General features: G+C 37.1%; 1 protein-coding gene across 2 annotated transcripts; it reads right to left on the bottom strand.

Moving 5' to 3' along the window:
• Window positions 1–670: 670 nt before the first annotated feature.
• Window positions 671–14,624, bottom strand: LOC107563061 (hexokinase-1-like). 2 transcript variants are annotated; one of them, XM_016247846.1, is made up of 12 exons: window positions 14,483–14,624; window positions 14,310–14,384; window positions 9,516–9,678; window positions 7,007–7,155; window positions 5,653–5,772; window positions 5,418–5,513; window positions 5,217–5,316; window positions 4,767–4,950; window positions 4,520–4,675; window positions 3,403–3,636; window positions 1,658–1,962; window positions 671–870 (listed from the first exon to the last, which is right to left on the bottom strand). In XM_016247846.1, the coding sequence occupies exons 2-12, from the start codon at window positions 14,370–14,372 to the stop codon at window positions 686–688; spliced, it is 1,755 nt and encodes a 584-aa protein (XP_016103332.1). In that variant the 5' UTR covers window positions 14,373–14,384; window positions 14,483–14,624; the 3' UTR covers window positions 671–685. The 2 variants fall into 2 exon arrangements, with proteins under 2 accessions (XP_016103332.1, XP_016103331.1); XM_016247845.1 differs by having other exon boundaries at window positions 14,310–14,624.
• Window positions 14,625–18,388: the final 3,764 nt, after the last annotated feature.

Consider the following 18,388-nt stretch of genomic DNA (forward strand, 5'->3'; position numbering starts at 1 on the left):
ATGGTCCAGACCACGATTCTCCCGGATTTTGTCTACAACAGCAGCCATTCCTGCTCCACAGATCTGGGCAGCCCTGCGGGAAACAGCTCCACACACTTCCTTGACGATAATACTGTCGTCACATGTGCTGTCCAGGCCCAGATGCTGCAGAATGGACCTGACTTGCAGTAGTGCCAAACGGTCACTAAAGGGAAGAAACAACATTTCAGGCTATGACCATTAAGCAGTTTGAAATGTTTCTAAATAGAATGTATTTTAGCATTTCAATATGTCTGGTTTTCGTGATGAAATGTGACAATGAAATCTGAGAAACCGCTGCAGTACCTCTCAATTTGGGAAAGGAACTTGGTTTCGAAGATACCCCTGGTCTTTAGGGTCTCAGAGATCTGTCCTCTGAAGAGGAAGCCGCGCTTTGTCAAGTCAATCAAGATGTTCCGTACAATCTCACCCAGGTACATGCCACTGCACATCTTCTCATACCTAAAAGTGGGAAAAAAATTGTTATTAAGCATTAAGTAGTCATTAATCAATAAAACAGCAAAAATTGGAATATTGTGAAATAGCATTACAATTTAAAATAATTAAAAAAAATTTTTTCCTAAAGCTAAATTTTCAGCAGCTATTACCCCAGTCTTCAATGTCACATGATACATAAAACTATATAAAAGATGATTTTTGAGTAAGTCTAGTCTTTTAACAAGGTGCAAATATGACTACACACCTCGTCTCCGGTGCCTTGCATTACTTCGATGGGAATGGCATAGATTTTATTATGCATCTCCACAGTTCGTCTCTTGCCACTACGAATCTTTACCAAAAGCACCCTGAAGTTTGTACCTCCAAGATCCAGAGCCAAAAAGTCACCATTTTCTATATAAAAGAGAAAATATAGGAATACAGAGAAGTCATGAATCGTGCATAATACAAAAATGTATTTTATAATGCCAAATTTATAATTTAGTATAAGAATGAGAGGATTTTAGACAGCATAAAGTTCCTGTGCTGTCATTTCATTTTATTGCTCTATTTGTGAATTTAGAAGGTTTTGAATTCTCAGCACATTTGTTCATTATTGATATTGATTGGATGGTGAAAACACATCTGTATGCACTTTTCTTAACTGAGTTGCATATTAAAACCCTTCACCTTAAATCACCATCAGGGATAAAATACAACATCATGTGCCTGTATTGAGTAAGCCTGGGATTATACTATGATGCAATTCAACAGGGATAAAGAGAATTTAATTTACTCATAGCAGAGGAGCAGGTGGGTGAATGAACACATTTTGCTAAATGTAATTATAACACTGCATTTATTTATTTATTTATTTTTTTTGCAGTGAAGGAATGGTAGATTATATCTGGGGGATCACTGCATATCATTCTTGTGGTTTGTCTGCCTATAAGTAAGCCTGGGATTATACTATGATGCAATTCAACAGGGAAAAAGAGAATTTAATTTACTCATAGCAGAGGAGCAGGTGGGTGAATGAACACATTTTGCTAAATGTAATTATAACACTGCATTTATTTATTTATTGATTTTTTTGCAGTGAAGGAATGGCAGATTATATCTGGGGGATCACTGCATATCATTCTTGTGGTTTGTCTGCCTATTTTTAGGAAAATACACAGTATTACTGTAGATCTTTCACCTGTTCCATCCGGGGTGCTCCGCACATAGGTGGGCAACATCCTGACGGTGGCTGTGCTTTGGGTATTCTTGCTCAATCCATTCTGGATCTCAGTTCTCATTCTCTTTTTTACCTCCAGCAGTTGTTCTTTGGTCAAGCGGAACTCTGCCAGAGTCTCAGCAATCTGACGTGTCTGATCGGCCAACCGGGAAGCCCAAGCAGTGACCATTGCAGCTCCTTTGCCACTTCCACTCTCAGAGAGCAAGAAGCGAACGTCAGACTCCGGCACCAGACGACGCACAGTTTTGTGCAACCGGCGGGCATACCTGGCAGAAACAAACAGATGTGGATTCAAATGTGGATGTGTCTAATGTGTATTACTGGTAGGGAATTTTGACCGACTCTTTCTGTAGGTTACATTTCAAGTAGGTAAAATTATTCATTAAGGAACACAGTAAGTGACTTTCTTTATGAGTGAGTCCATGAATCATTTATTCAACGGATTCGTTCAGAAACACTGTTTCATTCAGGAATGAAACACCACTATGTGTTGCACGGAGAAGGTTAATTCGTGTGGAATGATATACAGCTGAGCAAGTACACAAAGTAACCAACAATGTGTCTAAAATGTAAGTTACGCAATGTTAATTTCTCCAGTATTTAATTAGGCCTACTGAAATATCATGCTTGCTATTGAGATATTATTGCCTACATAGACCCCGAAACTGTGAAACGGGATACTGGTTGTAGTTAACCGGTCATTATACCAGTTCAGTTCACACAGCACGTTTTGCGTTTAAAATCGTTCCACTGCCCTGCTTTTCCTTTGTTTTCTATGTAAACATGCTAGACGAACGTGTTTGACCGTCACGGCACGCTCGGGTCATTTGTACCAACTGGAGCGTGACACGTTACACAGCGTTCCTAAAACACTGCGCACACGTAAGTTCGCCTTTGGGACTTTTTTTTTCAACGGGAAAATGCGTTCTGTGTGAATAGCCCATTGTTAAAATGTTTAACTTGAGCGCCGCGTTTTTAGGACTCCGCGGTGCGAGTGGAGCGGTGAAGGGAAACAAAAAGCGTTCTGTGTGAACGGCCACTTTGAACGCAGAGAGTGGTTAATCAGAATCGAGTATTCCAAAGCGTCATGTAGAGATCTAATGTCAAGCAAAACATTATTTGGACAGTTTTTGTATGGCTTTTGTATAAAATATAATTTCACTGATATCCAGCTTATTACCATTATTATTAAAGGCAACTGAAAGACAGTGTTCTTGCGCAACATACTGTCCTGCTGTTGCCGTATCTCATTCGCAGTAGCCTATCTCTCAAGTTTCACTGAGTACAGAACACTACTATGCCTTTCAGGTTTATTTAAAGACTTGCTGTCTATTCTGACATTCAAAGAGGCCTGTAAATTGTTGTGAATAGGTGACATGAATGGCATATCAATTTAGTCTTTAATCTTTCAACTAATCCCTCTGTGACCTTGTAACATCCAATTTAGTGTCCAGATAAGGTCAGTGAGTAGAGTGTCACAACAAATAGAGGCGCAGCTGCTCCTATGGAAACCTACTCAATGTTTATTAATAGAACTCGCCTTTGTCTGAAGAGTCCTCAAGAGGGTTCGCACACTCAGGGTGTCACATGCACCTGCAGATGTATTCCCATAACCCTCTGTAATGACTTACTAAGCATGCTGGGTACATAGTATTACTGATAAGTCATGTTTTAGTGTGATTTGATGATCTGAATGTTATACTCACTGTGGATGCATCTTGTAGAGGGAGCCATCGATGCCCACTGTGGTGCGGAGGCGCGGGGTGTTCTTATTGTCCTTAAGACGTGTAAGGATTGCACCCAGAGTAGCAGCAATTAGATTTGCAGAGCGAAAAGAGACAATAGCGCAAACATGCTGCACAGCAATGCAGTCATCTTCAGATGGCTCTACACCCAAGCGTGTCAAAATCTCCTTGGCTTTGGTAAGTCCCTCTTTGCTCCTAAAGAAAATGTGGTACTGTTGTAAGGTTTAAAATATCAGGATTTTTAGTCACAATGGACCATTTATATTGGCTTTAAATGAATAGTGAAGAAAATAAGGAATAGAAAAAAAATGTGCTTACCCTCAGGACATTCAAAATAATTTTGTTAATTGGAACAGATTTGGAGAAATTTAGCAATACCTCACTGCTCACCTCTGGATCACCTGCAGTGAATGGGTGCCGTCAGAATGAGAGCTCAAAGAGCTGATAAAATCATCAAAATAATCCACAACATGACTCCAATCCATTAATCAATGTCTCGTGAAGTGAAATGCTGCATGTAACAAACAAATGAAACTGTAAAAAAACACCTTCATGATAGATTTGTTTTTTACAAACACAGCTTGTCATAAGGCGTTAACTGATGGAATGTTGATTGATGGAGACGTGTGGATTACTTGTGGATTACAGTGATGTTTTTATTAGCTGTTTGGACTTTCATTCTGACGACACCCATTCACTGCAAAGGATCCATTGGTGAGGAAGTGATGTAATGGTAAATTTCTCCAAATCTGTTCAGATGAAGAAACAAACTCATGGATGGCCTGAGGGTGAGTAAATTTTTTGGGGGTGAACTATTTCTTTAATTTCAGCCCACTAGTGACAGTGATTCAATTTTTCAAATTAGAATTAAGTAAATTTTTAAAATGAAAGTTAGATAATAATTTCAAAAAAATTTTTTATAAACTCAACACTTAGATAAAACTCAAATTAACATGTATTTTAGAATGTTTTAATATACCTTAAAATGCTTGAAATGACAGAATTAAACTCTTTTTTTTTTTAAATGAATCTTATTATCGAATAAATAATGACCATAATGAAATGAATGACAGCTCACTTCTCAATTGCAGAAACATGCTTGGTTTCAATTTTTCCTTTTGTAAGCAGCTCTGGGGTGATGCGGCCCTCAAACAGCAGGCCTTCCTTAGCCATCTTGACCAAGATCAGCCTCACCAACTCACCCATGTACATCCCACTGACCATCTTCTCAAACCTGAAAACAGCCAACACTCACCTTTACCTCTTCAAATGTTATGATAAAATAGGCTGAGATTTTTGAGAGCTTTTAAAGTTCTGTGACTTACAACTGCTTGCCGGGGTTGAGGGACCCACGATCAATCTCCCTGTCAAACTCAGTTCGGATATCCTCCAATGTGCCGTCGTCTCCAAATGCCCCCCATTCAGTATTAATACACATCCTCCCTTCATCTCCCTCCACCAGATCAAGGTGTCTGAGCTCCTCCATGTAACATGCATTAGTGCCGGTACCTGAGGGATCACAGCAGCATATGCCATGGCAGATGTTCAAGAATCCAGAAGCTTTGATTGAGCATATCAAGTATATTTGTGGTATTCACCATTGATCTGTACACTGAGGGAAGTTAATTTTACAATGTTGCTGTGAGCAAATTTGAATTTATGTGATTCAAATGGGCATTACAGCTTTACAATTCTAATTTTAAACTCTTTTGAAGTCCATTTAAGAGTCTGATCAACTATATAAAATAAAGAGATATTAGGATAAATATTTTTACCAATAATAATGCCAACTTCACAGCGCTGGTCATCAAAGCCACAGGTCATCATAGTTCCCACAGTGTCGTTGACGACAGCCATGATATCTGCATCATAGTCCTGTAAGTGAATCATTACACCTTTACTCCCTCAGTAAGAAGTCTAAAATTAATATCCACCTGTATACCATTCACAAAATAAGGGATTATTTTATCACTCACCCCACGTTTTTTGATGGCTTTATTTAGAAGCTTTACTACATCCATTCCCTCAACCCCACTGGCCTTGAAGCGTTTCGTCCATGTTAGCAAAACAGCCTGTAAAAATACAATGGTAAAAAATATTGTCATAAGTTTGTATGCATTAATTGGATCTTTGACACACAGTAGTAGAACTATATAAAATGTAAATGCCATAATTTCATGGCAAACCATATAGAATCGAATGCACTGTTACCTCATCCAGTTTGGTGTGTGCACAAGGGAATGAGAACGTGAAACCCATGGAAAGCTTCTTGTCTTTAATTTTTTGTTTCTCCATGAAGTCTCCCAGACATTCTGCAACATGGTCAAACAACTGCAAGAAATAATGAGCATGTACAAAATGGAGACAATTATGAATGCTGTCTAATGTACAATCGACTATATGATATTAAAGGGGTCATATGATGTTGCTAAAAAGAACATTATTTTGTGTATTTGGTGTAATGAAATGTGTTTATGCGGTTTAAGGTTAAAAAAACTCATTATTTCCCCCTCTATGCCCCGCCTTTCTGAAACGCGTCGATTTTTACAAAGCTCATCGGTCTGAAAAGCAAAGTGTGCTCTGATTGGCCAGCTATCCAGTGCATTGTGATTGGCCAAATACCTCAAGCGTGTGACGGAACTGTTATGCCCCATACCATACAGTGATGCCATGTCCCAGCGCGACGAGACAAAAACTTTACAACCCATTATAAACGAGGCATTTGTTGCATCCAGTGGGGACATAATTACGGATTATAATGATTTATACTGTCTTTTTACGCGTTGCGTTGCATTGCGTCACGTAAACATAAAACCATGTCTGCATTTGTGATCGGAGAAATGACAAACAACAAGTGCTACTCTACACTGCTCAAAACTCGCGTTTGAATCATCAATGGCAAATTCTTTAAATATGAAAACGTACTTACAGTCTGTGAGTCAGAACAGCCAGCATTGTAGTCACTCTACCAGGATCAGGAAACAGTCCTCCATAAAATGTGCTGCACACATCTGTATATTTGGGTTGAACTGTTCTGGAACAGTGTTGTAAATACAACTTAACCACTGATTTCTAGTTGTGTCCTCCTTTGGAAGGCCAAACAAAGTATTTTCACTTTCGCAACGAAACTCACAGCGTCTTCACAACATGGCGGCGGCGGTAGCAGCAACAATAAAGTCCCACCTTCTTTCTTTGCTTGAACATTTGGGCGGTATTTTGCAAATCTTCCCACATCGTGACGTAGACATGTGGGGGCGTGTTTAAACGAGGTGTTTTAGGAGGGCGTGGACCAGTCTTAACTTTTATAAAGAATATCTCTTTGGGTTTGAGACTTTCGTCTTTGCAACTTTAGGGACCTTATCTATTCACTAACTGCTTGTAACACTCCAAAGAGAAAGGAAAACTTGAAATCGCATCATATGACCCCTTTAAACACACAATGTTTGATTGTAAACATACATTGGCTGTTCAGATGACATTGTTCAATATTAATTTATATACACAAATATTCTCAACAAAAACTGGTTGTTTATGATTTCAGGTGGACCAAGAACTGGTCTTGTACCCGTGATCCGCTGCCGTGAATGATGTCCTCTGGAGTCTCATATATCTGACTTTCCATCTGCACTGTCTGTTTCTTCTCATGAGACACTTTGACCCGCAGAATACGGAAATTAGAGCCGCCCAGATCCAGGGCAATGAAATCTCCCTTCTCTGAAAATGAATTAGAGAAATCATCAATGTTATAAGTATTTTTCTACTATCAAGAATTCACAGGTTAACTTAAATGCAGGAGGGTGTGTAAATGATGACAGAATTGTTATTTTTAGGTGAGCTATCCCTTAAATATACTTAAAAACATGTAACATTAGACTAGTTAGAACGTTCCCCTTCTGGAAATTGCTTTATTAAGATACCTAAAGGACTCTGACGCTGTTATCCTTATGACAACAAGGCAGAAACTTGATTGGGTATAGTGTACCATTCTTGTAATAGTGAGACTGGCCATTAACATTTATTTTGGTCGTGACAAAGGGGGCTAAATCAGGAATGCTGTTTTTATCCCGAGTTGGACAAAGACATATCACCCCAGGCAGCAGTCTCACAGCGAGAAATCGTGAATTCTTACCAACAGATTCTTCAGAAAATGTTTGTAGTAAAATGGTGATTAACAACAAGTCTGTTTGCGCCATTGATTAACAGAGAAACAGAGAAAGAGTAATGCCAAGAGATGTTTGCGTTAGGTCAGAAATGCTCTCAGTAACTGTCTTTTTTGGTTCTTGGGGCTCCTCGACGTGTCCAGATTGTCGATATTATGTGCAGTGCTTGTTGCCAAGCAACACTGAAAATCAAATGCCTTTCTTTTTTCTTGCTGTCTTCTGTTTCTAGGTTAGAAATGAGGTGTCTGGGAGTCTGAAGATCTTTAATACTGTAAACTCAGCATCAACTTGAAAGGTCAGTTAACTGGAGTCACAGGTTACCACAGTAAAACGTTAATCGTATGAAAGGGTTTCGTAGCAAAACTCTGCAACCTATTCGGCAACCTAAATTTATTTTTTTTAATAACTGAATTGATCTTTAGTAAACTTAATATGTTGTTTAACAACATATTAAAACCATTCCTGGAAAACTTTATCATTTAAATGAAGATGAGTACAATTATTAAAGGTAACAAAGTAAAGTGCAATTTACACAAAAAGTGACCTTGCGAAAATGAAACGATTCTAAACACTATATCTCTATATGATAACATCTAAAATCACATCAAACCACAAAAACAGATCTATTTGTTGTGGGCATTTTCATATAGAGTAGTACAGACTTGCTGTACACACTCAGGCATTTTGTCATTGGGATGTTAATAGGTCAGAATCTATATATAGCATTGTTTATGATGTAGTTTCCAGCACTTTAGGACTAGGGAGCTGCTCTTGACAAGCTATTCTGGACTTAATGTATGTATATTATGCTACATATTGAAGTGATTGATGGATTATTGATGTGGACACAAAATCAATTAGATTTGTCCATGTTGTTATAATTGCTTTGAATTACATTGATGGTGCAGGAGCAATAAATCTGCCATCACTAACTAGAATGAAACTGCCTTGCAGAACACATTGTAGTAGGGATGCTGACAAATTGCACTGAAGTCAACTTTCACATGCCAATCTGACTGGGATTACAGCTCATATAATCCGTGATGTAACCCAATAAATTTGGTTGGATGCTGCAGGTCATGTAGAAAGGCATGAGCACATGTCAGTGCAGCTTTCAGTGTGTTGTGGCATGGGGAAAATTGGTTCAATATTGTGAGCACTCAGTAGTAGATTCACCCCATTCTGTTCTTTGGTAAAATTTGCATTGTAAATACATTTGGAGGCAGGCGAAGGTTATTATTTCAAAAGCCATTTAAAAGAATCTAACCAGATTGTGACTTTAAAATGTTTCAGATGTAACCATTATTTAGCCTTGATGCAGATTCTTGGGAAATGAGTAAAACGTGCAGAACTGAATATGCATTTTAAAAATGGAATAAACAAACAGTTAAAGTGATAATTCAGATTGCCAGCACTTTTTGTGCTATGGGAAATCTACACCTGCAGCAATACTGGTTAAACTAGTTTTCTTCACAGCTTGCAAACAGCCTTTAATGAATACCTTCTAAGGTTGTAATCTAAGGTTGTAACCTTATCTCTGAGGGCATTCACTTAAGGCATTTATTCAAATTTAAGCATCTCATCTCTTCGGTTCAGAAAACTACATTTTGGTCAAACTTATTGTTCTTTCTTTTGTCAGACCATTTAAAAGAAGTACAATGAAGAAAGCTGACATTTCTTTTTGAGACTGATTTGCCCTGATGGACAGAACTGCAGACTCCACAGTTTGCTTGACACTATAATTTATGAGGAAAGCCCAGGCTGATTCTTATTTCTATACACGGCATATTCCTTTCTCATTTTCGACCAAAGCAAGCTTTTGCAATTATTTAAGGATTCTGTCACCAGATAAAAGTCTTGTATTTATACAACCCATTTATTTACGATTTGCGGTCATAAAAATGATAAGCTCACCTGATCCATCAGGAATGGACCTTACAAAGGTGGGCAGCATCTTGACAGTAGCTGTTGGGTTAGTGTCTCGTCCCAGTCCGTTCTCCATTTCCCTTCGGAAGCGGGCCATGATGTCGCGCAGAGTCTCGTCAGAGAACCGCATGGCGTACAAGTATTTGTCAATCTACACAAATTGACACGGAATAAACTAATTACATTGTGCCTTTTGCCCCCATTTTTTCTAAAGCACGCAGGTGTTTGTTAGTAATCAGCATTGATGAACATGATGAATGTGGTCAAGTCATTGCCTGTCAGTTGTTAGGTCAGTGTGTCCTTGAAATATATGGCCCACGGCCTAGACTATGCAGACGTACCAGAAATCTATGGGCAATACCGTTTATAAACACAGATGATATTCGTCAAGAAAATGGCTAGGGGAAGATGTTTCACTGAAGTCTAATGCAACAAAAGTGAATTAATACTGTAAACATAAGCACCTGCTCTTACATATGCTGACTCATGATTTAGTCTAACTTTATTGTGAGCATATGAGAGATTTAGGCTTGAATCGGTGTGTGATGCCATTGCTGGAAATTTTTTTATTTTAGTATGCAAAGTGCTGTTCTTTACCTGCTGGTGTTGGTGGTACACTTGTTGTTTTTAAGTATGATGCAAATATGCAATATACAGATTAATAACAAGCATACTAGAATATATTTATTTATTATGCTACAAAAATATTATTTTTATATTATTAATTATATATGTATTATATTTGTTAACGTATTTATTTATTAATTTTGTATTTTTAGCCATTTAGTTCGAAATAATTTTTCAATCAGATATAGTTTTGTACATAGTATAGTCTTCCAAACTGTAGGCAAATGTAAATTTTTATGAATTTATTACTTTTTACAAATATCACACATGTAAGGGATGGTATATGCCAATAAAATCTCTATTTACATTATGACATTTCTGCATTAAAGGGTTAGTTCACCCCAAAATGAAAATTGGCTTGTGTTTTACTCACCCTCAAAGCATCCTAGGTGTGTATGACTTTCTTCTTTCAGATGAATCCAGTAAGAGTTATATTAAAAATTGTCCTGGCTATTCCAAGCTCTATCATTGCAGTCAGCGGGTGTTGCAGTTGAACAGTCCACAAGTCGTCAAATAAAGCGCGCGCATCCATAATAAAACGTGCCTCACACGGCTCCGGGGGGTGAATAAAGGCCTTCTGTAGTGAATCCATGTGTTTTTGTAAGATAAATATCCATGTCTCAAACGTAATAAACACTTTTATATCACTTCCGCCAACTGTCATACACGGAAGCCGTGCCGGCGATGACGTAGCACGTCGGAGTTTATATGTATTATATTTGTTAACTTGTATTTATTTATTAATTTTGTATTTTTAGCCATTTAGTTCGAAATTATTTTTCAATCAGATATAGTTTTGTACATAGTATAGTCTTCCAAACTGTAGGCAAATGTAAATTTTTATGAATTTATTACTTTTTACAAATACCACACATGTAAGGGATGGTATATGCCAATAAAATCTCTATTTACATTATGACATTTCTGCATTAAAGGGTTAGTTCACCCAAAAATGAAAATTGGCTTGTGTTTTACTCACCCTCAAAGCATCCTAGGTGTGTATGACTTTCTTCTTTCAGGCGAATCCAGTAAGAGTTATATTAAAAATTGTCCTGGCTATTCCAAGCTCTATCATTGCAGTCAGCGGGTGTTGCAGTTGAACAGTCCACAAGTCGTCAAATAAAGCGCGCGCATCCATAATAAAACGTGCCTCACACGGCTCCGGGGGGTGAATAAAGGCCTTCTGTAGTGAATCCATGTGTTTTTGTAAGATAAATATCCATGTCTCAAACGTAATAAACACTTTTATATCACTTCCGCCAACTGTCATACACGGAAGCCGTGCCGGCGATGACGTAGCACGTCGGAGTTGCGTGATGAGTGACGAATGCGGACAGACAACAAAACGCCGGTCACGAACTAGAAGTACAAACCGAAGATTTGCAAAGAAAAATGTCGGAGGATTTCGATATAAGCCAAGAGGAGACTGGTTTTCCTTTGCTAAAGTAAATAAACTTTGCTTCCTTTGCTCCTATAAATAAACTGGCGAAACTAGCATATCTCAGAGGCGCGCACGCTGCACATACGTCCTGCGTCATCCGCCAGAACGCCTTCCGCTTATGAAAGATAACGGAAGTGAGAGAAAAGTGTTTATTACGTTTTAAACTTTGCTTCCTTTGCTCCTATAAATAAACTGGCGAAACTAGCATATCTCAGAGGCGCGCACGCTGCACATATGTCCTGCGTCATCCGCCAGAACGCCTTCCGCTTATGAAAGATAACGAAAGTGAGAGAAAAGTGTTTATTACGTTTGAAATATGGATATTTTTCTTACAAAAACGCATGGATTCACTACAGGAGGCCTTTATTCACCCCCCGGAGCCGTGTGAAGCACGTTTTATTATGGATGCGCACGCTTTATTTGACGACTTGTGGACTGTTCAACTGCAACACCCGCTGACTGCAATGATAGAGCTTGGAATAGCCAGGACAATTTTTAATATAACTCCCGACTGGATTCATCTGAAAGAAGAAAGTCATACACACCTAGGATGCTTCAAGGGTGAGTAAAACACAAGCCAATTTTAATTTTTGGGTGAACTAACCCTTTAAGATTACTGCAATCTCTTTCAAGTTGTTGAATTTGGTTTGTTAAAAAACACTACTAGGAGATTGTGTAAAATAGGGCATTGCGTAACCAGCATGACTAACATCCAACTTCCTCATAAAAACATGAGAGCAGTGGTAAAGCTGCCATAACTGTCTCAATGAGGGTGAGGAGAATGATGGCTTTATCTTTAAATATGCTAAGAGCACTGACATATTCTGTCTGTGTGATTTGTTTGCAAAGGCTATGTCATATACGCTATGCTTCACCACTGTTTAACTGCTTATTCACAAACTTCCTGTCACATTAGCAATGAATAACTTTTATAATCAAATTAAATGTATGACATCTATGGGTCATAAAACTCTTATCAGAAATGAGTAGCATGCAGGTGCGCAACTGAATCACACAGGATGGATTTCATTTTAGGCTGTCATGCCTTACATGTTGTTATAGTAACCATGTTACATGATACAACTGCTGCTTCTTACTCTGAAGTGTAATTGGGCTTCTGTGGAACAGTGTTGCTATTGTTAACTAAAACTATTAAAAATTGTTAATTGAAATAAAGCTGAAAAACATAAAATATTAGGTTAAAAAAACTTAAACAAATTAGAAGTGTTGCTTTGGCAATTAACTGAAATAAGTTGAATTACTACTTAATAAATTCAAGCTAAATAAAAATATAAAAACAAACTAATAAAATGACAGAAACACATAAAATTACTAAAACTAAAATGAAAATATAAAAGCAAAAGCTAATTAAAAAAATAATTAAATGATATAATAGTATATTGATAATACTAAAATAACTGCAGTGGAAATTAATACAGAGGTATATAAAATATCTGACTTGTATCCAAACCATGATGACTTCTTGAAGCACATTGCCAGAGTAATTGGCACATATGCAACTCTAAATTTAAAAGGAAGTTTGAGACAAAAAAATCTGGTAAATAAATTTTGTGCAAATGTTTTCAAAATAGTATACTATATAATAATTCAGCGCAATATAAGGTAATAAGGATTTTACTTCTTAATAAAAATGGGAGAATTTATTCCTTCTTAAAAATATTAGTATCTGATCATATGAATATATATATATATATATATATATTTATCCCACAGGTGGTATATAGGTGGTTTATTAAGTATAAACCACCTATGTATTAATATCTAAACGTGTATGCTTATATTAAGAGTACTTCAGTTATGTTAAAACTATTGAGTAATCACATTTCAAAAGTTATTTTAAAATCAAGTTGTTGTTTTTTACAGTTTTCTAGTCAGGGATCCGCACTCGCTTAATCTTCTTAATCACTTTTCGATTCATTTTAATTTTGCAGCAGAGAACAATCAAACATTTTGGCAGTAAGCCTTCTTCAGTGAATCATACAATTATTACATTATTACATCTTTTTAAATTAAAAATATTTACAAAAATAACAATTAATAAAAATAATAATTATAAAATAATTACATAATTTTTTCATGCTAACACATAGTTAAAATATGAAGACTGCATATTTTCAAAGCGAGACACACAGGCATGTGCATACACGCAGTCCTGCTCTGTTTACACATCTTTTCCTCCCTCTACAATTGCATTTAAACACGGGCAAACTCTCTGGCAAAGGCACGCCGTAAGTCAGCTGTTGAAACCCGACACTCTTCCTACCGGGGAGGGGGGTTGATGCTCAGGACCACCTTCCCCCACTCAGAGACGTACTCTCCAATAAGCACGTTCACACAGAGAGACACACACACACACACACACACTCAAAATCGTTCCTCTCCTCATGGCAGCTCCATGACGCCCCACATCCTGCTTTCAAGGACATTGCAGCATGACCCCGACAACCTATGGCGATGGCATTGTGTCATTTGCAAGGGTATACCTCGTCCTCTCATCGTCGCCGTCGCACATCGTGTGATGTAGAAGCTGCAGATGGAGGGACGTGAGACGAGGCGCATCTCACGACCCTCTACTCTAAAATGCAGGCCTGTGTCACCTGTTGTCATGCGTCTGGAAAAGCTCACAAATGCTCGCAAGGACGAGTGAGGATGCATTTGAACATCACTGGTTAAAGACAAATAATGAAACTCACCTTTTTGACCTGGTCATCCTTCAGTTCAGTGAAGTAGTAGGCCAGAAGCTGTGCCGCTATCATCCTGCTTCAGCTCTTTGGAGAAAATGCAAGAGAAGAGAGAAGGACAAGCCTTACGATCCTTTCCAGTGAGGCAGGCGAACAATTTGAGCCCAGAAGCAACGTGTGTTTACTGTAAAACGAGAAGCCGGCATGTAGGGGTGTTCCCTCCCAGCGCTACGGCGATGTCTGACTTTCCTCGGCCTAGGAAGTCAAGCTGCATATAATGCGCTTGCATGAGATGCAGCAGAGGCTAGGATGGGGAACGGCTAAAGCCCTGCCCACTCACTCTGCTCCTATTGGCTGAGCTTTATGGGCAGGCTTGTGAGGCAGAGCACAGCTGACAGCCGCCCCCCTCCTCCAGCTCCTTCTTGCTTCTTCTCTTAAGATCCCACCTCCGTCGTCCATTCTGTCCATTCAGTCATTTTCAGTATTCCTTCTTCCTCATTCTCATCCACTTTGAGTGAAAGAAAAAGGGGATTCACCTAAGAGGCACGTCCTCAATGTGTCACATACTCAAAGCCTCGCCGCTTGAGATCTTAAAAGTGGTTAGATTGGTAGATTTGGGTGGAGAAGCAAAAATGCTGAGTAATGCTATAGCCAAAGTCATATCAGCACAGACATGCGTGTTTCCTGCTTCTACAGTTCAGCGACAGGACCGTTATGTGTGACGCTGGAGGAAATAAGGAGACTTGTGACATTATTTTGAGAGTAGTCGGCAAGGGGGGTGGTCAAAAATGACATTAGGGGGTCAGTCTGGAAAGGCCTGGCCTAAAATGTGTGAACAGCTGGGGATGATTTACATTTGAAAACAAGAGAGGATGCACATAACATGTTGATGTTAAAATACACATAATGACACACAATGCAAAGGAAATGAACTCCCTGTCTTACATTATCCATGCCATTATGTGATTTAATTGTCATTTAAAATGTTCATTACAATGACTGAGGCTCTAAAATACCCATTTTACATGACATCAATTTGTTAATTTCCTGAAAAGGACAGCAACACCTAAATCTAAACAAGCATTAGACAAATGTTATAATTATATATATTAAAAAAAACACTTGGTACCCTATATACTATATAAATACATAATAAATACTGATGTAATTATAAATATTTGATACCATTTTATATATGATGGATATTAATTGCTAATGTGAATAAAATTAAATAAAACAATTGGTGTGTGTGTGTGTGTGTGTATACTGGACATAATAAATGCTGATGTAATAAAATATATTATAAAAAATGGTACCCTATTATATAAACAGGACATATTAAATGCTGGTGTAATAATAAAAATAAAAATTATATCCTTTGATATGCTGGATATAAAATTATTACATATTAATAAAATAAAGTAAATAAAACAAGTGGTAGCCTATAATATAAACTGGAGCTCAAAATAAATATACTTTATGTAATAAAAAAACGATTTATGTACTCTTTGATATATGCTAAACATTTGAAATGCTAAGAAGTGCTAAAACTGATTTAGCCTAAGCTGTTGGAAAGGGTTTATTTTACAGTATCTCAAGGGAATGTCATGGTGGGAAACACTCAGGGTAATTGGAAAATCCGTGGAAGCGGGTGAGGTGACAGTAACACAGGCCAGATGCTCTTACTGTGGGTCGTGCTTCAAGGCAAGCGTGTCCATCCTCCCCCTCTCAGAAGCACGTGATTGTGAGAGCCTAACGTCCTCTTTCTGAGCAGAGCCAATCACAGCAGAATTTCACTGAGATGCGTCACGAGAACAAGAAGCATCACAAATGACAGATTTGATTCATTCATACATCAACATATATTACAGCACATATTTTTCGCTTATTGTACTGAAAAATTGTTGTGTTAGATTGTAGAGCAATACAGCTTTATAAAGCAAAGAAAACTGTTAGATACATTTTTTATTTTCATTTTAATACTGGTACACACATTGACTATATTAAGTCCTAAGTATACTGAGAGACATTTCATTTTTTAACTTGCTACAATTTATTTTTAGTGACAGACAGTGGCAGTCCAGAAACATTTACAGAGCTGAAGACATCAAAGTCCTTTATGACCATAATACTTGAAGGTGACTCAAAGTGAGATAAGGTTTCCTGGAACAGAGCTGTTCATATTCTACAGGACAGGCATCGTACTGGCAAAAATGTCACCATATGGCACACATTCAAATGTCTCTAATTCCTGAAAGTTTATTTACAAGGGAACAATGTCCAGCCAGTTAAGTACTTTGCATAGTTGAGCAATGATTCACTTCCTGGCAGATTTACTCACAGCACTGGGAGTGTAAAGGAAATTAATTCCGTGTCTTACGATATCCATGTCATGTTATTTAATTGTCATTTAAAATGTTCATTTACAATGACTAAAGCTCAAAAATACTCATTTGGCATTACATTTATTTGAATATTCTTCACAAATGAAAGCACGTTGCATAGTGGAGCAATGACATTACTTCCTGGCAGATTTACTCTGATTTACTCTAGGACTGTGTTTGCTTAGAGTCTGTGACAGCAGAAATATGACATATAATAAATAATGGCTGATATTTTCACAAATGACCTACCCAGTAGATACTACACCCCTTGACAGCTGAATGTTCATGCTTGAATGAGCCACACAGTCATACAGGCAGATACAATGACCAGCTTTGTTCAAGGACACTGACCAGTTCTTAACCAATATAATACAACCTCAGGTCCATTTTTAGATGTTTATTTTTTGATATTCATTGACAATTTCTCATAAGGAGGAATGGTTGATCCAGATCAGTAAAGGCTGTTTCGTAAGTCAGTTCATCTAATTTTTTTAAATGATTTTCTTTGATTTAAGGTACTGTATGTAAAAAACAGTGACTAAAAAATATAAGATATAAATTTAAAATTATTTTTATAGTATTTTTAATGTTTGTTTTTTTATAGTCATGGCTAACATTTAAGATTGCATCACACTTTTGTTTATAATAATAATAATGATCATTTGTCCTAAAATATGACATTGAAGTACGCATAGCTGTAAGAGTGACTGCTGTGATTTGCTAAAATGATTTAAGAATCAGCTTAAGGTGTGATTAGCTTATTTAGACTGTCCAGTGGAACTATACATTTAAGATGCATAATTACTGGCATTTTAGTGAAAAAAAAGTTATTCTCACTGTTTAACAGCTTCTTTACAAAATGCTTAATATTCATTGACAATTTCTCATAAGGAGGAATGGTTGATCCAGATCAGTAAAGGCTGTTTCGTAAGTCAGTTCATCTAATTTTTTTAAATTATTTTCTTTGATTTAAGGTACTGTATGTAAAAAACAGTGACTAAAAAATATAAGATATAAATTTAAAATTATTTTTATAGTATTTTTAATGTTTGTTTTTTATAGTCATGGCTAACATTTAAGATTGCATCACACTTTTGTTTATAATAATAATAATGATCATTTGTCCTAAAATATGACATTGAAGTACGCATAGCTGTAAGAGTGACTGCTGTGATTTGCTAAAATGATTTAAGAATCAGCTTAAGGTGTGATTAGCTTATTTAGACTGTCCAGTGGAACTATACATTTAAGATGCATAATTACTGGCATTTTAGTGAAAAAAAAGTTATTCTCACTGTTTAACAGCTTCTTTACAAAATGCTTTTAAAAGTAGGCTACAGTAATTATACCATGTCTTCAACAGAACATTCAGAAGAACAGGAATAAACTCGACAGAATGTTTGTCTCGTTCAAACTAGTCTTTAGTTTACAGAGGCAGAGCAAAACACATCCTCTACATGGGGTAAAAGAAATGATTTACACTAACATAAAATGCATTAGGCCTAATATAATTGTCATTAATCTGTCTGGAATTTGCACTGTGGACCTGCATAAATGATTTGTCATTTTACTGTGTACTTCTATATGGCAGAAATGACAAATAAACGTAATTTATATAATGTATTACCCAATACTATACAACATAGGGCTTTTGCTGAAATTGAAATGACTTGGGAGAACATTTTTAAGGAACTAAACACTATAAAA

The sequence above is a fragment of the Sinocyclocheilus grahami genome, unplaced genomic scaffold (assembly GCF_001515645.1).
Source record: "Sinocyclocheilus grahami isolate Dianchi unplaced genomic scaffold, SAMN03320097.WGS_v1.1 scaffold855.1, whole genome shotgun sequence".
NCBI lineage: Eukaryota > Metazoa > Chordata > Actinopteri > Cypriniformes > Cyprinidae > Sinocyclocheilus > Sinocyclocheilus grahami.